General features: G+C 43.5%; 2 protein-coding genes and 1 long non-coding RNA gene across 5 annotated transcripts in view; 2 read left to right on the top strand and 1 right to left on the bottom strand.

Moving 5' to 3' along the window:
• The window catches only part of plcb1l (phospholipase C beta 1-like), a 135,145-nt gene extending 120,003 nt beyond the window's left edge, over window positions 1-15,142 (top strand). Inside the window, exon 33 of the mRNA XM_086188818.1 lies at window positions 12,412-15,142. Within this exon, the coding sequence (XP_086044944.1) occupies window positions 12,412-12,636 (225 nt within the window). The 3' untranslated portion in view covers window positions 12,637-15,142. The remainder of the gene's footprint in view (window positions 1-12,411) is intronic.
• LOC147243211 (uncharacterized) overlaps window positions 1-19,264 on the bottom strand; it is a 42,582-nt gene extending 23,318 nt beyond the window's left edge. The window contains exon 1 of the long non-coding RNA XR_015110533.1: window positions 18,189-19,264. This is a non-coding gene — a long non-coding RNA (uncharacterized LOC147243211). The remainder of the gene's footprint in view (window positions 1-18,188) is intronic.
• The window catches only part of plcb4b (phospholipase C, beta 4b), a 75,946-nt gene continuing 70,063 nt past the window's right edge, over window positions 16,955-22,837 (top strand). For 2 of the 3 annotated variants that reach the window (XM_086188821.1, XM_086188819.1), the window contains exon 1: window positions 22,382-22,676. The gene's annotated coding sequence lies outside the window, so the exon portion shown is untranslated. Of the gene's footprint in view, window positions 17,209-22,381; window positions 22,677-22,837 lie in introns of those variants that run through there. The other variant, XM_086188820.1, reaches the window with a different exon arrangement.

Genomic DNA, 22,837 nt, shown 5'->3' with positions numbered 1-22,837 from the left:
ACCTAGTTGTTAGCCACACCGTACAGTAGTTTAGTATCCAACTTGTACGATTCCATTAAAGATATGTGTGGAACTGTAGGTATCTGAACAACCTCTTATCTTCGAGTGAGTCACTGTAGTGAGAAGATGCTGTGCCAGACAGATGCACCTTTATTCACTGAGCCTTGAGTTGTAACGTATAACTAGCAGTCTCTCTCACCAAGAGATAGTGAGACAGCGTGACAGCCTGAGGGAGCCAAGTGTGGTTGCAGTTATATCAGTGAAATAATACATAGTTATCAGAGAGAATATTAACAACATGCTTTAAAATGTAACTTAGTACACTCTGACCTCTACCAGTATGTGTGTGTGAGAGCTCATTTCCGTCCCCACAGTCGGTCAGTGGGTTCACATCCACAGTTGCAGCTGTGCTACAGTTACAGCTTGATGAGACCATTTATCAGGACTGCTGTCATTGTCCCAGTGGGCGATGGTGGTCCAAAGTTAGGAGAAGGGAAATTGTGACTGGAGGCCCGCCGGGTCAATCCCTTGACCGTCAGGATACATTTGGAAAAGTCGCGGTTGTCCCTCCCTCATCTTCACCACCGAGGTGCCCTTGCACAAAGCCTTTAACCCCGATTGCACAGTGGAAGCAGGTCAGACTGTGGTTGTACTGAGCAGCCTTAAGGGCACTTCCACAAATGATAGTATCACTGTCTGTGAGTTTCCCCCGACTAAATAAAGGTTTGATGAAGTATACATGAATGGGGAAGAATCGATGTATTCACAGGAGCGTGGCAGTCGTGCCCCCTCACAGCCTCAATCAGACTCTCTTCTGGTTCACATTTTGTGTCACATACCAAGTAATTTAGCGAGCGGCGTCCTTGTCGAAGTCCAGAAAAACAAGTCCACTGCCTCAGCTGTGACTGTCTTCAGATAGTCTTCATGTTCTGTGCTGACTAGTCTCACATTAGAGAGAGAGAGACAGCATGGAGGTGACGTGTCCGTGTGTGTAGAGCAGGCGGTGCCAGTTATGAAATGATTTGTGCATACATCACTAGCCAGCGCTCGCAGAACATAAATTGACTCCTAAATTAGCAGTTTTATCCTCGCTTCATGATAAGGAAGTTGGATTTCCTTACTTTTGTTTCCTCGCATTGAGGCTGGACAATGAACTCCCTGGGGTTACGCTGCCCCCTGCTGTGTTGGAGTGTGACATATTCCTGTTCAGATAACCCAACATGCTCCAGTCTGTTCAGTAAATATAGCCCAGAGGTAGCCAGCTAGCATCAGCCCAGTTCTTTACACATGCTTTGGAAGCATCCCAATCCTTCAGCAGGATTTAGATGTTGGTTACATAACAGCTGTGTTTAGTCCATTAACTTTGCCAGCTTTGCCTTGTAAAAGTTTCCTTGAACTAGACACTCAAAATGTCTTCTATTTAGAAGCTTATTCGCTTTGCATGGCAGCACTGACAGTCTCTGAGTGTAAAGGTAGCATCGTGTCTGTGATGAATATAAAGCATTTGCTGTAGTCGTAATACGTCTGTGTGAGTGCTGTTCATTAATCACGGCTGAAACCCCCCCCCACACACACACACACACATTAAATTTTTAGTTAAAAAGAAACATAGTTTGCGACCTCTGTTTGGTTGTAAATAATATGACTGGAAACTTGAACGGGCATATCATCCTTGGATTTGTCGTCAACATAGACATCACAAGACAGGAGTTTCAGTGTCGGGAAGTGGATGAAAGAATAAATAATCAGGGCAGGGCTAATGTAAAAATACTTCTGTGTCCCTACATCTGGTGTGAGTCTTTATGAATCAGAGAGAGGAAGCTGGAACATGCTTTCACTCGTGCAGTTCTGACCCAGTTTCTCCTCTGGGCTGAGAGCTGACACTAATGGACAGCTATAACTATCCCTGGCGGAGACCCTGAGAGCCTAGCGGCTCAGCAGTGTCAATGCTGCACTGAGACCCAACACAAGGAAATCAAAATGTGACACTAAGACACATCAGTCCCAGCTCGTAGCATCATGAAGAACCTGCTACTCTTTGAAGCGCGTGCGTTCAGAAAAGCTCGTTGTTCATAGTGTCAAGATCGTGTTTTAAATTGAGCCAGAGGATGGGGAAGAAGGTTTGTTCACTCAATCAATCAAGCAATCAATCAATCAATCAGTCTTAATTTATGTAGCACCTTTCATACATTAAAAATGCAACACAAAGTGCTTCACAAGAATAAAAACATACAACAGAAATACTACAGATATTAAAAACCCGCCCTTCCCACCCCCCCATTTAAACGCACACACACACACACACACACACACACACACACACACACACACTTATACACGCACGTTTGCTGTTACTCCCAGCATGTGAGTTCAGGTGTCCTGTCAGATAGCTTGAGGATGGTCCATCAAAATGCCCCACTTTGGTAAAGGGGTGGAAAGAAGGTCCAGGGTTTCAGTCCTGGCTGTCCCAGGTCCTTTCTGTGTGCATTGGTTGATTGTTCTCCCCACAGTTTAAGACTGTTAGGTTAATCATCCTGATCAAGCTGTAATCACCCGTGACGACGATGAACATACACAAATACAAACAAGCTAGAGTGTCGTTGTTTTTTTTCCCCTACTACATCAAAATTAAAACGCTAAATTGGTACTAAAGGACCCAGAATGTTGCTAAAAATACCCCCGCGCCGTTACAGCAGCAGCAGCAGCCTGAATTGTTGATTTGCAGCAGAAATCCAGACTCTTAATTTGTCCAGTTGAGTTGAGCCTGTGCCCGCCGCTGCTTTATTGTCCCGTTCTTAGCCGACTTAAGTGTCACCCGTTGCGGGAGCCCATCTGCTTCAAGGTCAGAGGGGTTTTGCATCCAGAGACGCTCCTCTGTTGCCTTTTGATCCGCTGGAACCAGTTTGGTCATTCTAATATGAACCCGGCTATTGCTGTGTCTTTTTTAGTTTTACTCGTCAGTAAAGCCCAGAGATGGTTGTGCATGAGAATCCCAGTTGCGCTCACAAGCAAAAACAACTTCTCCCCTATTGTAATCATCTTGTCCTTGGCTTCTTAGCTGCTGCTGGTTACATGTTCCAACATGATGTATTACATACATACTGCCTACTAAATGGATGATAGTCCACTACTGGCAGAAGACAAGCGCTCTGGAGAGGTGAAATCATTATACTATCCATGTTGTAAATGTTATCTTCAAAACAGAAGCACCACTCTTGTTCAGAGTGTTTTGCTAACATGGACTTTATCTTGGAAAGAACCAGATATGTTTATTTTATTCTGAAGTTAGCTGAGTAATTCAAGACAATTGCTGAGCACCTTCAATAACACTACACATGGTTACATACAGTAACTGACCCTCGTTATCCTCCTGTAACGCTGCATTACATCCTCAGTTTGATGTCACAGCTCTTGTAGGAATAACATGGTAGTAAAAGTACACGTGTACAAACCTAGACACTTACTGCAACGGGATTGGCTGATCGAATATTTGCCTTGATGTGACAGTTTCTTTGTCAACTGTCAAATCAGACTCACGCCTCACAGATCTCGTTCATCATCTTACAGAAAGAACTAGCATTTGATATTTCATTTGTTTTTCTTGTTGTTTTGACGAAATAAATGAAGCTCGAAATAAAGGCTTGAATACTAGACGTGACAAATCCACAAAGTTTGCAGAAAAAGGTGTGTGAAAATTTCTCAAAACAAATCCTGTCTTTAGTCAGAGACTTTTCAAGGTTGCAGTCCTGTGCAGCTATTAGCTTTACACGTCCATCCTGACAAGGCTTTTGTTCTTCGTTTTGTGCTTTTATTCCGTTGAAGAGGACAGATAAAAGGGACAGTAAGTGAACGCGTCTCCATCGCAGCCACTTTGAAGGTTTTATGATTGCATTACCAGGCAATGGCGTAATTCCTCTGTACAAGTCATCCGCTCCACACCTTCTTTTTGGCTGTGAAGGGGGTGTGAAATTGTGATAAGGCAATATGTTTCATGACAGCATGCGTTTGTGTGTGTGTGTGTGTGTGTGTGTGTGTGTGTGTGTGTGTGTGTGTGTGTGTGTGTGTGGTGTAAACGTGTACTCATGCTGATTCTTATTTTAATGAAAAATGGAAAAAAATGATGGTGTCTCCCCCACTGCGCACGACTTGAATCAACGCGCACATCTCACACAGAAGCACACGTACGTGCACACACACTCATTTGTTTCAACAAGCAGGAGTCCTGTGCAGTCGTCATGGAAACTCTGGTTCCCCCCCCCCCCACCTCTCATACCCTCTTCTATCCTTCATGACTCTCTGCAATCTGTTAATTTGGAACTGAATCCTCATGACGCAGTTCCAGGGATGGTTATGGAGGAAAGCTAGAGGAGGAGGAGGGGATTGGAGGAGACGTGGAGTCCTGGAGTTTGAAGAGGAAGCGAGCAAGTATGTGGTCACCCTCTCTCTCGCTCCGTGTCCATGGCTCTCTCCCTCTCTCACTGGGTGGTGTAGCGGCGGCCACTATGTTCCCTCATCACAGACTTTGATCATCTCTGCCTGGCGGGTTTGCATCAATAATGCACTTGTGCCTATGCAGGCGCGCGCGCACACACACACACACACACACACACACACAAACACACACAAACAATACCCACAGGGAACACTGCGTGCAAACCAGAGGCAGAGAGGTAAAATCCATTGTGTATGTGTGAGTGTGCGTACATGTTGCACGCTTGGTTACTCTTCTTACTCTATTATGCTGGCTGCTATTTTAGATCAGTGCATGAGTATTCATTATGTATGCCCACTTGTGCTAATGAAGCTCTCCAGGGTTGTGTTCTGTCTAAGGAACGTTGGCTACAGAACTACTGCCTGTACAGTAGGATTTTGAGGTTTCTGTCTTCAGCAGGAGCCAAGTTTTAGAACATTTTGAGGAGAGCCCCCTGCTTCCAGCTCGAAGCCAACCGACTCTTGCGGCATGACAAACAAGCTGAAAGGTTTGACAAAGAGACTGACTTAAAGGAACCCTATTAGGTACCTTCCCCAGTTTAATATTCTCATTGTGGTGGTGTATATACCAACATTAGCGTGTGTTTATTGGTTAAAGGGCCCTGGCTCTCCAGACCATGACTCCAGCCATTTTTGGCAGTCAGAAAAAGACTGTTTGGGCTCTGCCCCCTCTCCAAAAAGCCCACTCTGTTATGATTGGTCAGCTGCTTTGAGTGTGTCTGAAACATCATGCCCCTATAAAGAAAGATGCAGGGGCAGCTGCAGTTTGATTAAAGCCCCTTGTGATGCGTTAACGGGCATCAATGCCGGAAGGCTTCTCGAATCACGAGAGCAAGCCAGCCCACATCAAAATGACCGGCTTTTCTTATTTCACAGTTTGCAGGTTAGCACTGTCGGTACATCTGAAACCCAGATATCCAGTTTTCATACAACCATGGTAAAGGTGAGTTTTTAATAATTTGGCCCCTTTAAAAGGCAACAACATAATCAATTTCACAACTTCGAAGCATAGCTCTAATGGAGCCAAACATATATAGAGTATGAACATCCTGTTGTCAACATCTGTTTGCGCCTCTTATCCCCTTTTATCTCCAATTGCAACAAAAAAAAAACCTGTGCTACAATGCAAGCCATAACATCCCTGGGGGCTTAATGTGTATCTATCCAAGTAAAATAAACATTGAAGTAAGAAATTTCATTAATGAAATTCTGCTGATGGTCAAGAACAGGATCTGGGATCTACATTTTGTTCCAGATTCCTCCTAAAAGTTAATTTCTTATTCTTTGTAACATCACGAAACTTTCCTCCAAAGTGTATCCATTTATATTTTAGGTATCTTGCAAACAAACAAAAATCCGATCAAATTACCTCCTCTGCAGAGGACGTTAACGAGAAATTGTTAGGACTTCTACACGTAGGATCTAATTGACTGTGTCTGAATGAAAAAGATCAAGGTAGAACTTGAACATTTCAAAGATAACCTTCCCCTTTGAACCAACCCATTTAGGGATTACATGCATGGTGGAGGTATGCAGGGGTGTTACAGCTGCAGAAGGGAACAAGAGGAGTCAGAACCCACACACACACGCGCACACTCACACTCATAAAAGCTGATCCACCAAGTCCCTTGATTCTGGACTGATACAGAGGGAAGATGAAGAAGGCAGCATGAAGCCCATTCTGAGATGAAGCTGCTGCCTCTGTCTCTTGCAGCCGTTTATGTTCATTGTTATGGTGAAAAATGGTGGAAAGAATACAAAAGAAGGGACGGGGTTCTCTGCTCTTGCTTGTTTCTCCCTGAGTCTTAGACACACACACACACACACACACCTTCATGTGCATTGCAACACCAACCTCCCTTTTGTCTAAGAAGCCTGTAATGCTGACAGGGTGGTGACCCCGTCTCATCTCCTAGACACAGGATCTTGGGTTTGTCCTAATTGGGCTGTGTTTGGATGTAGTATAGGTAAAGGTTAGCGCGCGCATGTGCACTCACACACACACGCACACACGCACAACTGCAGTACACACATGGCCAATTCTAAGCTTCTGCTTTGCTGGTTTTGGCACAGAAGATTTATTGAAATGGTCTGAATAGAAGCAAAAGCTGGCTAAAATTTGAATTCAAAGGAACTAGAGGAACTCGCCCTCTCTCTCTCTCTCTCTCTCTCTCTCTCACACACACACACACACACACACAGGTCCCTGAGTCCTCCTGATCATGACTTTAAAGATGAGGCGCAGTTGAAGATGTATTTCATCACTGCAAAGACGGTTTCTAAATTAGAAATGCACCAATGTTTTTGAAATTGGTGCATGACAGGAGAAAGATGGTTGTGGTGTTCCCTTTTGCTCAGGAGAGCTCTTGTTTTACAGAATAGATGAGATTGAATATCGTGTTGAACCAGGGCATTCCTGAAAAGAAGGTTATGAAATCGTAAACAAAATAGAGAAAAGACTCTCCGAAAATGGAAAATGTAGATTGAAATGCTGTCCTGAGATGACCTGGACCCTTGAGCGTGATCAAAGAATTATTACACTGGCAAAAGTAGAGGACGGCAGAGAAGAAGCATGGGTGAGATTTTTCTTTTCAAGACACAGTGCAAATGAATTGGTTCTGTTTCAGCTCTAAAAGAAGAGATGAAGTCATCACGACTAGGTCAGCGCTGGGTCACGGTCTAGCAGCTCTTTGAAAATTACGGGCGAGCTTGCAGATGGTTTATGTTCATGTGGGAGGCAAGAAACCATGATCCTGTTGTCTGCAGAAATTAGACTATTGGAAAGCAATAAAGGGCTGTCTGATTGGAGAGTTTGCTTTCAGCTCGTTTGGAAGGCTGAGTCATGGCGTTATACTGGATTATATTGTAGAATATGAACCAAAATTATTTCTTTTGGTTAAAGTCAAGCTGAGACGGCATTTCAAGGAAGTCTAAGTGCTATAATGTGATGTGTATTCAAGTGAAACAGGATAGAGGGACATCGGTGCAGAGATATGTCTTGACTACTAAAATAGATCCAAAATATCGATTCAAAAAAAGGCCGAAGTTGCCCCTCCAGGTCCAGCTCCAGATTGCTGAAATTCTCCTAAACAATGAGCTTCATTCAGGAAATGTTCTTTTGAATAAAAAAAAAAATGTAGCCCTCAGTTTAGTCTTACAGGCAGGAAGCAAAAGCTCCTTGCCGCTGACATTTGCTGCGAATCCCTTGTAACTGTCAGTCACTCAGGCTTGCTAAGACTGTAATGTTGCTAGAGCGGCACAATAAATGTCAGTTACAAACAGTCCTCAGGCTTCGCCTCCTGCCAGTAAGACTAAATTGAGGGATAAAAACGACTTGTGGTGTGCAAGCACACATTTGTCTGTAAGAATATTTCAGTGAGGCTCGACGATACGAAGGTGGTGGCGCTCTCCCTGTAACGTAGCTGCAGCGCCGCAGCACAGTCGATGGTGGAAGACTTTTTGGTGGCGCTGCAGCAGGCGTTATGTCACAGCTCAAAGCAAAGAATTAATTTGGCTCTTCAGAGGCCTTCCCTGCTTCCCTCGATAGCTCCTCAGAACGAGGACAGCTGATGAAGAAGGTCACTGAGTGCTGTATTTTAAGAAGCGTGTGGGTGTGTGTGTGTGTGTCTGTGTGTGTGCGCGCGCGTTGTGCTGTGTGGTTTGTTGACAGGTCTTTAGAGATGAGACAGATATAAAAGTTGGCCAGATAAATGTTGCTGGTTGGTGTCCAAAGGGAAACTGGACCACACACACACACACACACACACACACACACACACACACACACACTGTACTGATTGCAACTGAATTACATTTTACTTTCACTCCATGACATTTAAAGCATTTATGGTCCATCTTACTCCACTGCATTCATCTGAACCCATCAGTTACTGTGAGGACAAAGAGGGAGCGTTGAGAGAACACATCAAAACATGATGAGGATGTTCTACTCGCAAATGTGAAGCCTGAGAACGTCAAGAGGACGCAAACAACTGGAACATCACTTTAACACGACCTTCAGAGGTCGGCGGTTCCAGGGTTGAATGTTCCCAAGCACTGAGATACACAAATATCCTGAAGAAAAAATGCTTGTACTCCAGAGACCAACTCAAAATCAAATTCATCTTTAATCAAATAGAATTTGGAATGCGGACTTAGACAGAATTTGCTGAGAGCATTTCAGGTATGAAAGGAACCTCATACTTTTCCCACCACTGCTTAAATCACACAAACACATAGAAATTAAAGGGCAAGCATACAGTTTTAAAACTTGTTTCAAAGCACCACAGTCGCTTCACAGTCTGGTTTTTCCAGTGTTTTTTAAGTTCCAAATCATAAGCTTGAGCTTTAGGGAGAGAAAGAAACCCTGCGAAGAAAAAGTTTGACTGGTGCCTGTATTCAGTTCCCTGTTCTTAGATCGGTTGTGAAGGTCATCGTGATATAGATCCAAGAAACCCCCACAATTCCAGCGCTGTTTTCTCAACTAGCTCTCCATCATTCCTCAAGATCTTTTTATTACAAAGTGCCATCTTTGTCACCATCCCAACTCGAACAGTCTGTTCACATCTGAGCTGTCGATGGATGTGCGCGCGCGCGCGCGCACACACACACACACACACACGTCTATCTGGGATCAGCCTGATGCTCCTCACGCACTCCTGCTCCCACCGCCTTCACATGTGCCAGGGTGTCATCAGATGGGAGGAAGATGACAGTTTTCAGAGGGTTTCAGTAGGCAGGGAAGAGGCAGGATGTACACACACACATGCACGCACACACACACACACATACATGGTGTGCAAATTGTCCCACCCCTAAGTAGGTCATGCGCAGTGCAGAGCGGGCAGAGAGAGAGAGAGAGAGAGAGAGACGAGCCGCGGTGCATTTTTAGCCATCTGGTTGTGATGTGCTGGATGTCCGCTCGGTGAGACCCACAGAGAGGGTGAGAAAGAAAAAAAGAAGGAAGTGGGAGGGAGAGAGGGAGGGAGGGAGGCGTGTTGAAGGTGACCTTGAGAGGACGCTCAGCTCAGTCGGGGCTTCAGCGAGCTGGGCTGGGCTCCGCCACTTTCAACAGTGAAAGGACAGGAGTCAAGGCTGATGGTGTTATCAGAGTGATGGAGTTGGATAGTGGTAGTGAGGAGCGGTCGCTTCACCAGGAGCACTGAGAGTTTTCAGGCTGAGAGTCTTGATTGTACGGAAAAATACAAATCACGAACCCGCGGAGTTCATGTGTGTTTTGTTTTTGTTTTTTTGATCATTTAATATTTCTTGTCGTCTCTTGACATGTCATGATAGTTCAGAAAAACACAAATGACAGGGTCTAGATCTTGAAATGGATTCACGAGAATAAATGCAAAATTGAAAGTGAATTCATAATTTTCAGAATTTTATATGTGTATTTTTTTAATTCATATATTTTGTAATAATTCTTTATCCATTTTTAGTAAATGTTCTAGTCTCTTCAATATAGTTCATGAATTGCTCGGAATTTTGCGAAGTGCGTAATATATACAGGTAAAACGACGTTGGGAAACATACCCTTCATCTGCCATTTTGACCTTCCAAGGTTGATGTTCTCTCAGAAGAAAAGAACATTTGACCCTTTCTGTAACATTTAAAGGTTTTACAGTTATACAAATGTGAGTTGAACTGTTTCTCAATGAGCTTGTTTCAAAAACAGGCCTAACATTTTGAGCAGGAGACGTGTTGATGTCCGGCCATTTTTAATAATCACCATCTCAGCGCTAATTGACAGCGTCTGTTGTTTCGCGGCTATCCGCTAGCATGTATCTGCTCTGGATGAGCTCTGATCGGCGACTGACGTGTGGCGAGCTGAGAGGGAGCGGGACTCCAGCTCTTGACCTTCACTCTCTCGCTCCATCTTAAACATTCCTCTAAGTGTTCTGTTTGGAATTGTTCAGGCCGTGAGCGGTATTGATCGGAGGCTCGCTGCGGGTGAATTCATCAGCGTTGCAATGTCTCTTGCAGGAGAGTCGATGTCTCAAACTTAATGTAGATTCGCAGCATCAATACTGTAGACTTTGGCTCTCAGTTCAGCCAGTTTTGCATTTTCTCTTAAGATTGTTCTGCTTTGACTATAGAAATTGTGTCTCAGGCTGAAACGGGCCCTTATTTGATTTGACAAACTATGGATGTCAGAACGGTTCTGGTGGAGCTCGCGTGTTTTTCGATCCGTCGTAATGCTGATGCGTCTGTATCGAGCTGTGAGACTCTTGACACCATTCATCTTAGCAGCTTTTCTTTTAATTACTGCTCTCCCATGGGAGCCAGTCGGGTAGTTAAACAGAGAAATCAGCATTACAGCAATTATTGGCTCACAATGAAATGAATCTTGTCATCTGTAATCATTGGGGGCGTCTATGCCTGGGAGAAAACAGCTTCTCCCTTCCATTTCTCAGCGAGGAGACGGAGTGAGGAGTCTTCCTCAGCAGATCAAGGAAAGTGTCATGGTTCAAGGGAATCTTTCTTTTTGGTCTCCAAGGAATAAAGCAGGAATAATCTTTAGATAACGTTCTTGCTGCACCTTAGCACTTGCAGTACCTTTGGGGGGGGGGGGGGGTTGTAAGTTGCTCTGTTAGTGTTGAAGCAGCTCTACTGGGGATTTCACAGCTCCCAACTTTTCTGTGCTTGTTGAGTCTCACAGCTCTCATCAGCAGGCAGGTGAACGTGGTGGTTTACTGACCTCAGCGGTCAGTGGAAACAAGCACAACCTTAAGTGTGATTATGGTGTTTTTGCACCTTGTTGCCTCGGGCCCCCAATTTTGTCTCCCACTTAGCTGGGGGGGGGGGGGGGGGGGTGACTCATCTTACCAAAGTTTTTGTGTGTTTTATTCTATAAATACATCACGTTGATGTCACATAGTTTCAGAGATATCTGTTTGGAAGTTTGTCCCGACCAAGGTGTGACATGCATCAGTGTTCGTTAAAGATTGAGCTCATCCATCCATCCATTTTCTACTGCGTATCCTATTAAGGGTCACGGGGGGGTGGAGCCTATCCCAGCAGCCTTCAGGCGAGAGGCGGGGTTCACCCTGGACAGGTCACCAGTCCATCACAGGGCCAACACATAGAGACAGACAACCATTCACACTCACAGTCACACCTACGGTCAAATTAGAGTATCAATCAGCCTCGTCCTCTCTTGATGTCTTTGGACTGTGGGAGGAAGCTGGAGTACCAGAGAGAACCCACGCAGGAACAGGGAGAACATGGAGACTCACACAGAAAGACCCAGGGGCTCAAACTGGGGCTCGAACCTGGAACCTTCTTGCTGTGAGGCAAGAGTGCTAAGATTGAGCTCATTGAATTAAAAAAAAAAAAAAAATCAGCTGGGACATTTTGGAAGGAAGGAATATTAAAGCACCTCTTTCAGCAGTTGAGTCACATGATCTTTCTCTTTGTCGTTTAAAATCTTTTCTGCTTTGATAGCCTTGATAGGGCTGTACTGTATCACATCAAAGCGATAAAATAATTTGATCAGCAATAACCCCCCTAGAAAAGGAGTTTTGTTCATACAGGCTGTGTACATTAAATATACATACCCTATTTGAAAACCATGGGCATATTCCTGGAAAAAAATAACGAGACATTGTGATACTTTTATGAATATAAATGACCGGTGAAATAATGAAAGTATGTGAAATCATCAGTTAGATTTGCTGATCCACTGACCATTTTTTTTGTCAGTTATTTTCACTACTTTTTTTGTACGACGCCCCTTTTGTAACCCCATTTACCCAAAAATTACACGTTTCATTTGCGTAAATATTAACATTTCAGTTTCCCAACTAAAATATTTGCATTTGCTCATGAGACAAGGAACGGTGGCCTGTCATTTCCAGCTGCCTCGTCTTTCCAGAGTGGGAATTCCTCGCTAACGTTCACCTTCCTCCTCCTCAGCTTCAGAGCGATCTGGACCAGGAGTACCAGGACAAATTTCGTCGGCTACCCGTGGAGATCCAAGAGTTTGTGCAGGACAACAGCAAGGCCAAACTTAGCGACGATAGTATCCACGGAAACCTCACCATCTCCTCCACTACAGAGAAGCTCAACCACAAGGCGTCTCAGTCCGAGGACGACACGGAGGAAGGCTCGCTGGAGCGTGTCTACGACACGCCTCTCTAGAGGCGGAACCTTGCTTCACACTACTGGGACACTGATTGCTGGATGTGTTTGTGACCACAGATCTAGGATCAGACTGCCTCAAATGTAACCAATGGGAGGATTAGATCAAATCTGAGCCTGAATTGGTGAGTAGAGGTCCGCTCTGCGTAGAGTGCAGTCCTGTCCAGAGAACCGTTTCGTGTAAATAGTACCTTTTGTGTATTTGTATGTCACCTGTTTGTTGTCGTCTCTTTCAGTACGGCCACAGGATGTGTTACAAAGCACTAACTATTTGCAGGAAATACTTACTTGAACTATTGCACAGAAAGAGTAGTTTCTTTTTCTTATTTTTTATGACGCTCATGATATCGATGGTCGTGGTGGTCAGTAAGGCGCGCCGTGCCAAGGTTTTGAATTCACTAACAGTGGACGTTGTCTTTTGGGTGGAGTCAACTCGTACTGTAAACCAACCACTGTACATTCAGCCTTTAACGCTTCCATCTTTATAAGAATTAGACTCACCTCTACGTATTTGCACTGAAGGCTCACTACTCGACTATGTAACTTAAAATAACTTTAACCCAGAGGCACTGGTGGCTTGCTGGTTCTCGATTTTGTTCTCACAGAACTAAGCCTATGTGTTGCTGCTATTTTGTTTTAATACCCATCCTTTTTTTAAATCATCGTTTATGATATTTAGGCATGGAAATATTATGCAGTGCTTTGATATCCTGGTTTTGTTCGGCTAGTTTTGAAAAGAAGTTGATGATGTTTGGAGAGGGAGTGAAGGGAAAGCGTGCTGTACAGTTCCTGCATGTATTTGAACTAACTGTAAATGTTACAGTAGCCTTGTAGCAGAGATGTTTATTACATGTAAATCTATTTTCTCTGAGACATTTGAAGTAAACAGTGGATACAGTTGGCGTTGAGACCGCGGCGTGAAGAGAACAGGACTAAACTGAATAATGACACACCCTTTTCACGACATTCAAGCCTTTGACACAGAAGAAGAGGTCTTTACTGGCTCATAGATGTGCAGTTCCCCGTGTTTTATTTACGATATTCTCTAACCGTTGATAGACTGTGTTTGAACGAAGGGAACGGGTCACTTATCTTGAAAGGAAGGCCCCAACTCTTCTGCCAGTCCTCATCAGAGAGCTCAGACCAGCAAAGACTGGCTAAGCGCTAGTTAGCTTAGCACAATGAACGGTAGCGGATCAGCAGGTCAGCACACCGTTGTCATCAAATACCCTTTTCTCTAAACTATTTGATATATTGTAAAAAAAAATTAAAAAAAAATAAAAAATTGAAACCTCAATGTCAGGTTTTGGAAGCTAGGAAATGTATGCTGGCCTGCCAATCTGCTACCACTCACTGCGCTAAGCTAACTTGCTTTGAGCCAGTTTCTGTGGGTCTCAGCTCCCGAATGCATGAACAGAGACGAGAAGGTCATATAACTTCCCGTCTGGCTCTGAGGAGGATGGTAAGTGTTCTTCTCGAAAACTCTTGTGTTTTCCTTCAACCGGACTCCCAAACACTCCTCTGCCGGCGTCAAAGTTCAGCTAGCTCATGTGTACGTGCTTCGGGTTTCCTCAAATGTCCAGTGCCATTCAAGTCACGGGTGTGTCACTCTATATTTCAGCCAGTTTCCTTTAAAAACAGTTGAAAGTGAAGGATTACCTTGACATGTAAGTACAAACTTCTCTTTAAAGGGATGACGGTTCATCTTGATGTGAGAGTCCTGTGCCTTTGAATAGGTTTGCCTTGTTTGATGTTGAATGTGTGAAATGCATCTTTATTGAAACTGCCATGATATATGCTATGAAGCTGTCAGATACTAAGTAGGCCGTGTGCACTTTTACTTTAGTTCTTTTTTTTTCTTCTTCTTCTCTTTTAATATTTAGTATGGTACCACTACTGAGTAATGCTTGTGATGAGCAGTATTTGACATGAAGAAATGTGAGACTTAATTTAACAGCCCCTCTCTCATCAATTTTAAGTGTATGCACTCTGGAAATGTAAATGTATGTATGGCATAAAAGGATAAAACATGAAGTTGATTTAACAAAAAAAAAAAAAAAAAATAGTGTAAAGGGACTTTGCCTGTAATTAAAATAAATGTGGCTATTATTGTACATGTTTGGAGTTACGTGTTTAATTTTCTTTTTTTATTATTATTATTATTATTATTATTATTTGTCCATCTCAAAATGTGTCTGTGATATGGTTTTAAGTAATCCATTCATTCTGGTTTTGGCTCCTCAGCGATCGACCAGTTCCCGTGTAGATCTTCCCTGTTGTGGTTTTAGTTTTCCGTCACTTTTAATTGCGGGTTGTTTTCGTATTCGCTTGCCTTCCTTACCCCTCCAGGGTGTCAACAGACGCATTAAAAGTCTTGGGTTCAGTGGGTTTTTATGTAATTGGCCTTGAAAGTCCTGAAATAAGTATGAATTCTGACTCAGTTCCATTGACCCATGTTTCAATTTCTTGATCAAAATCTCTGCTTCATCGTGGACCAGCACTTAATCTGTTGGCAAAATGTCAATAAACTTTCCTCACTCGAACAACCTAATTCCTACACACACACACTTCTTACTTCTAATTGAATGGATGAATGATTTGTCCAAAAATATAACTTAAATTTTGGTGGAAATTCTTTAAAAGTTTTTGAAAAGCATTCATTTGAGGGTCTGGTGTCTGGGGTCACCCTGAACGAGGCAGTTGACGTTGTCTTGTCGTGATATTTTTGGTTTTTTGAATTTAGCGCATTTTCTCCTCATCCAAATACCTGCAAACAGGGGTAGATCTAATCCCGGGGTCAAATCCTTGGGGTTGATCGTCCCTGGTTCCGCTGTGATGTAAAAACAGAACCCAGGTGGATCCCGCTCCCTGTGGGTTCCTCAGATCCATGTGACCTCTGTGAGTCTGTGTTGCCTCAGCCACAAATCCTGTGGACAAGCGGCCCTCTAAGAGTGTTCGAAGACAGACCGCAGCAAAATATCTAACATGGCAACGAAGCACTGTGACTACCTTACATACTGCTTGTCCATCTGTCCATCCATCCGTCCATCATCCGTCCATCCTGCATGTGCGCAAACACTGGCTGATCATCCCCTGGGCAGTGGCTAGCGGCTAACAGTTAGCATTTATTTGTGACACAATTTAATCATGGAAACAATGCGATGCATTATTAGGTGTTATTGCTCAAGAATGTTCATTTTGACAGGTTGTAAATAACCGACTCTAGGGGTGGATGAACAAACATGACCTTTATGTGTAACTCAAGCTATACATGCTAACGGTTAACCGTTAGCTTGCGCTGACTAGCAAACTTCATATTTTTCACATGTTCAGTTCAGAAATGGCACTCGCGCTGCTCTCCACTGTTTGTTCATCTTTTTCTGGCACAATTGTGATGTACAGAAAAAAAAGACCAAACGTCAGATTAGCTATTCGCAGTGGGAGAAGGGATCTATTTTTTTTATTTTTTTTTAGCAGGATTACCTTGATTAAAAAAAAAAAAAACTGCTCACATTGTACGTAAAGGTATATAGGTTGAGGTTTCTTTTTCGCCACATGGCTCGGCGAGTTGAATGAATCAGACCGATATTAAAGATTTTATTATTATATTGTTAGGGAGTTAAAAGAGATACGAGCATACAGTAAACTAAAGTGTGTAAATGATTAAACCGTGTTGCCGCATCACAAGAAAGCAGGTCGCCTTTCATTCACAGATCAAAATGCAGCTATAGGGAGTGTGTTTGGCAGCGTGTAAATGTGTGTGTGTGTGTGTGTGTGTGTGTGTGTGTGTGTGTGTGTGTATGGTATGTATGCCACACTCAGGGGCAGGGAGAACCATTAATGACCCACTTCCTATCATCTCCTTGGTAACAATATCTTCCAAATTCATGTTCCTCTCAGTGGAGGAGAGCAGCCATTCCATGACACAATCACCACTTAGAGAGCTCTGACATCATGCAGAATTATTGGCATTCATATTTAAGGGCAACACTTGAACTGTGCACACTTTAGATAGAGATGCGACTCACTCATGTGGCGTGAGTGTATTTAACTCCACACACTCGACCGCGCTGCACATGGATTATGTATGATCGTGTTTAAGTCAACACTTGTGCTGGCATTTTTATTTTCTTTGTGTTAGCTATTAAACCTTCAGCTGTGTGTTCTGCACTTGTCTGTGCTAGTGTGTGTGTGTGTGTGTGTGTGTGTGTGTGTGTGTGTGTGTGTTTTCCAGACCGCATAAACACTGTCCAGCTTCTCAGCAGAATCCCAACAGGCAACAGGAGATAAGACAAGCCCGGTCGCCCATAACAACCACTGTGACCATTCAGAGGCCTCCGTGCATACCGCCAGCTAGGAAGTGAGCTAATTAACCCTGAGTTCAAGACGGAAGGACAGCGGCTTTTTAATAAGATTCGCTGGGTTATATAAACAGTGACGCCCCTCCGAACTCCCAGGAATATTATCATCCTGCGACCGTCCATCTGCTGCAGGGAGGAGGAGGAGGAGGAGTCCTGTCACTGGACGTTAATGAGGCACACCAGGACAGCAGAAGAAGAGGACAACTGGAAGGTACGCCGACACACAAACACATATTCCTGCTGCTTCCAGCCCTCATCCCTGCCTCGCATATCCTAATCCCTACCCTAATGTCAACCCTAATCCCATCTTAATCCCAAACCTAACCCCAAAGTGTTGTCAAACCTCTCCCCCACATCGGCAGATTTACATTTTGATCATAAATCCAACGATCTCACTGAGTCCCTAGTCTAAAACCGACCCCCCCTTCCTGGGGGGATGAGAACAGACGTGGTGACCTTGCTTCGGAGGACTTTTCATCACGTCGCCTCACAGTTTAGAATCAGTAAATTTAGGGAGGAAACTTGTTCAGGAAGTTCAAGCAAAAGTTTTTTGTTGTTGTTTGTTTTGTTTTTAGACCGGCGTTTGGGTGCATGTGCTCGGTAGCACTCAGCACCAATCTCAGAGAGATTAATAGAATAGAATAGATAATTTAATCAATAGATTGATTAAATTGAAATTCACATTCATTGACAGATGACGCCAAAAAAATAAATAAAAAAATCACCATGTAAATGATACCATGTGATTTAAAGGCGGGAATAAAACTACACACAAAAAAAAGTGTAGTTTTGTAATCAATGGAGGGTCAAAATTGTCGTTATTAGTTGATTTCAAAGTACGTGACAGATCATAGCTCCCCCTATGAAGCTTAAAGGGTCTCCAGAAAACTGGAGGAACGCAAAACCTGGTCCATCTAAATCCGTAACAGCAGGATAAACAATTACAGCAACAGTAAAACTGTCGCATCAACAGCCAGCTTCTCCCTGCAGGGTGACCTTGTCGGGACCAAACTACTCTGAAAAACATCGTTCAAAGGAGCCAATATTTCACACTGGCTTGATTTAGCTTCACTTTATAAACAACACAAAGATTAGAGTGTTAAAAAAAACCCAAAAAAACTCTTCCATGTTTGTAGAAGCTAATATTAAATGTAGTGAGGCAGTTTGCTTAATAAAGTGCAATGAACTCACCAGTGAGCGCCTCCGACTCACCCAGACTGAATCGCAAGCTGAGCTGTCCCGGACAGAACTGCGCCACTGCTGAGACGCACAAAAACGCCGCTGCCGCAACAAACGTCGGGTGTATTCTGGCGCGTCGGTGGCACGTGTCAGTGCTTGACCTTCCACGTTTTCTGTGTTCCATTAAGTGGATGAATGTGTGGACACCTTGGAACCCTTTTTTTTTGTAACATATCGGTCAAACTGTGCCGCGGCTACGACTTCGGTGTCACTGCAGTTTTTAAAAAGCAACATAAACTCACTGAAATTCGTGCGTTCCGTTTGGTAGAACGTAGGAGAAAATGTCCACGGATAAAAGAAGAAAACTTAACGAGCAAACAAATGATTAAAATATTGCGAACCACCGACCTTATTTCCAAAATCTCATTGACTTAGAAATGAGGGAACCGGCAATGCTAACGGTGCTAACTTCCCTCCGTGTTGTGGAAGATTAAAAAAAACAAACAAACACTTGTCACCCGCTGAAAGACACTTTTTTTTTTTTTTTTTTTTAACAAGTTTAACAAGTACTCAGACGGCAAGTTCCACTTGGAAATGTCACTCGTGTTAACCGGGCGTTATTTGTTCTAGAAAAACCCGCAGGCACCTCTTCAGGTGTATTTGCTGTACAAACAGCCAGAACTGGATCGTTTTTGTTCAGAGTTTCGGTTGAGCTGGCGGCCTCCAAATTCAATGGATGCAATTGGTCGATGGTGCCTCGGCAAACTCGTTGCATCATTCTTATAATACATGAGTACAGCTTTATCACCTCATAGCGTGAAAGATTTTTGTTTGTTTGTTTGTTTTTGGACCAGCAGATCAATTCTAATCTGGTTTAGCATACGTTGTTGTGAAAACTGTCCCCCATCCCAGTCCTCCTCTACAATAAGCAGCCATTATGAATTGATATTTGTCTGCCATAAATTGAGCATCCGGTAGCTCGGGAGGGGGGGACTGGAAAGAATTTCCAGTCAACTTCCAACCAACTGTCCCCAGCGATCTCTTTGGCTCTTTCCTTCAATAAACCTAATCTCATTTTAAACCCAAGTATTGTTAAGGGTAAACCCCGTCTTAATCCAGCCCGAATCAAATTGTCATTGTAATTCTAATAGTATTCTGTACGGGCCATGTCCTAAAACCTGGAATGGACACAGGCGCCGTGCCTTTTGCTATGGTGGATCCACATTTCTGTCGCATTTCCTTTTGCAAATTTAATTTTCTTCAGTTAAGAAATACTAAAACATGCAAACACAGCCTTTTTTTTCTCTCTTTCTGCAGTTACTGGCTTTATTTGTATTCATACATTCCTAACTTGTACTGACTGGCACAAGTTTTAAGGAGACATCCCACTGAGGGGGGGGTTGCACTCTTGTGAAAATAGCGATATAATTACCCTCTCTCATTTAGCTGGTAGTAATACTGCTGCCGCTGTCATCACATCGCTAAAGGGACATACGCTTGCTGTCCGTCAGCTGTGTGTGCAACTGAGAGCACCAGTCACCACCTGATTGCTAGTTAGCTTAGCGCAATCGATGGTAGTGGATGGGCAAGTTTGCGTACCCCAGTTTTGCCTGCTTGGCCTCTGCAGATCCTCCTCTGTGGTTCAAATAAAGTAGATTCATAATTGGCGGATCTTAGTTGGACTTAATTAGCGTTAGCTCGTTAGCTGTCAACGCGTGCTTTTATTTGTTGGATGAAGTTTTGAGGTACTACTACATCGAATCACTTCACCCCGGTCAGGACGATATTTCTTGCCAGTTCTATTCTCAAATTACAATGTATCACAGTTTTAAATATCACATTTTCCCACACAAACACAAGTGGGTGGTGATTGGACAATGGGATGCTAACACTTCCCATCCACTACCATTTGTTATGCTAAGCTAACTAGCACCCAGTTGGTCTCTGTGGCTCTCAATAATGCATTCACCGAAGAGAGAAGGGTATCTTTTATCTTGTCTGGCTCTAGAGAGAATGACAAATAAGCAGTTTTTTTCCCCCAAAAATGGTGTGTTCATTGCAAGCCCGGGGACTTTGTAGTTTGATTCACATGGATGTTTACTGGTCCTGGAGGATTTTGATTTGGGAGTTGCATTATGAAATTCATTGTGCCAGTTGTTATTTTGCTGGAACTTAACCGATTCAAAATTCAGAGTATGCCAACCACTGCTGCACTGACTTTGAACAGGTTTTGTTGTTGTTGTTGTTGTTGTTTTTAAAAAAACCTAAAAAAAAAAACCGTCTCTCTCTCGAGTTCTTCAACTAAATTGAAGGAAAGGCACTTAGAGGAGTGCTGCTTTATCCTTTTTAACACCGGAGCATATTTTCATGTTTTGCACTGTGAATTAATGTGTCCTCCTATTGCTGATTTATATTCTAGCAGCAGAATAAACATGCCAATGAAAAATTTGTAAGATGCGAGCTTCTCCCCCCTGAAGTGAGCAAAGATTCCTGCAACCTATATATGGGCAGAAATACTCCAAAAGATAGGGAAATCTGTGCTTGTAATTCCCTCGTTTCTTTTTTAAATTCAGTTTTAATATGTCGGATCAAGGCATACCCATTAGTGATCGACTCATCAGATGGTGGTTCAGTCGAGGTCTAACGTAGGCAGAAACGACACTGCGTCTCTCTGGTAGAGGTAATCAGGTCAGGCCTCGACACGTCCGGTCTCAACTCCACAGGTTCAGTTACCAACTTGAAGGCTGAAACAGGTGTCAGCAAGAGTTTCCTCGTGATATGTCAAAGCTGTTATGCATCATATTTTCATGTAAAATTAATGTCCCTTACGAAATGATTTTTCACGGTTCTAATTAAGTCCGCCGTTGATAAGTTAGCATGTGGCAACACACCCGTGCTGCCAGGAGGATGTGTGTTCTACTCTGAATGTGTATACTTTAGCTAGCCAAGCTGGCTACTACCAGTTAGCCATCTGCTAACGTGACTGTGAAAATAATGTCATCGTGCAGCTCCTTTAAATGTTCCTCAACGTAGCAGATGGATTTAACTGTGATTGTGAACCGAGTCCAACATTGGGAGTTTTCTATGGTTAAAACTATTACGACTAAGATGGCCACTTCCGGTTAGCCCCCGGCAAGCGGAGCATTCATGGGCCCTAAATCGCTAAGTAATACTGCTGAACAGTCAGTTTTCCTCAACCCAAAATTCGATGTTTATGGGTTTTCAGTTAAATGCCTGAAAACGGTCAATGGTTCACACTAGCATCGGATATTTTAGCATTTCATTCAACTGATAAGCCACATTATTGAATAGGGTTTGTGGATATTTCAAACTTTTGTGCCTTAAAAACGTTGGTTGCTTACAAACATCTGAACCAGACAACTAACGTCATATAAGGCATAAAAGAAGAAGAAGGAGCGCAAAGCTAATCGTGTCGCTGTCATGCATCTGCGGAGCAGTTGATGATAGCATAACGTTAGCTTTGTACTTCTAGCATTACCGCTGAAAAAAATTACAGGTGTTTGTTTTAAGAAGATTATCAGGCTGAGCAAAACATGTAAATCTCATAAACTTTTGTTTCGCACAGAGCTTAATTTGGTAGTGGACTTAAGTATAATATGTATAAATCCCATTAGCTTTTACTGGAGGGAAACAAAAGTGATGCTAACTTCCGGGTTGTTGTTAAAAAAAAAGTGGTCACTGCAGCTTTTAGAAATCTTGTGATAGCAGCATTAAAAGAATGAACTACAAAACAGGGCAAAAAAACAGCTGTAGCAGCCAGTGTTTAAATTTGATTTGACTTTGAAGTAAATGTCTTAAAGAGTTGCGGATAAAAAAAAACCCCAAAACAAACAAACGCTGAACTGGTTTGTGTTGCCATGAAGCCATGTTGAGTGACACAAGCCCACAGCAGCATGTTGTGTCTTTTCTGAGGGAGGGGGAGGAGGGGGTTGGGGGGTGTTGTCTTTATCAACGCATGGCGGCTACAGTAATCAGCTGTCGGGGAAGCAGGGAGGAGCTGGATCTGGTTCTGCTGGATGACTCACTCTGTCAACCCTGAGCCACACTCATTCACACAAGCGCGCACACACACTCACACACACGCTCACACACACGCACGCGCATGCACTCACGCGCAGGCACATAAGCGTCGGTGTGCGCGCTGGCTGCTGAAGAGAGAGGTTCCCAATCAAAGGGCCGTTCATTCTCCACTGGAGGGCGAGAGGTACTAGAGCACCGGGACCGCTCCGGCAGCAGCAGCAGCAGGAGCAGCGGCGGCGGCGGCGGCGGCAGGGAGACGGAGGAGCAAAGAGTCAGGGGGAAGAGACGGGGGACAGAGCTGCAGCAGCTGGGAGACACACACCGGGGGAGAGAGAGAGAGAGAGAGAGAAAATCCTCAACCGGACCCTGCACGGCATCATTTTCTTGCCACCGTCGGATTAAAAAAAAAAAAAGAAAAGAAAAACAAAAACCCGTCCTAGTCTCGAACATCGATATCACGTAAGAAAAAAACAAAACAAAACAAAACAAAAAAAATTTTCTGCAGGGTTGATTGTTGAAAGAGTTTGCTAGTTTGATTTAATAGTTGAACGGATGCTGTGGAGCTCCTCACTCCTCCTCGCATCATTTCAGACATCCTCTTCTCTGCCCTCCTCACTCTT

Source organism: Aulostomus chinensis, chromosome 20, assembly GCF_037954235.1.
Source record: "Aulostomus chinensis isolate RoL2024-O1b breed Wild chromosome 20, RoL_Achi_v1.0, whole genome shotgun sequence".
In the NCBI taxonomy this organism is placed as follows: Eukaryota; Metazoa; Chordata; class Actinopteri; order Syngnathiformes; family Aulostomidae; genus Aulostomus; species Aulostomus chinensis.
This window is presented reverse-complemented; position numbering and strand designations above follow the sequence as displayed.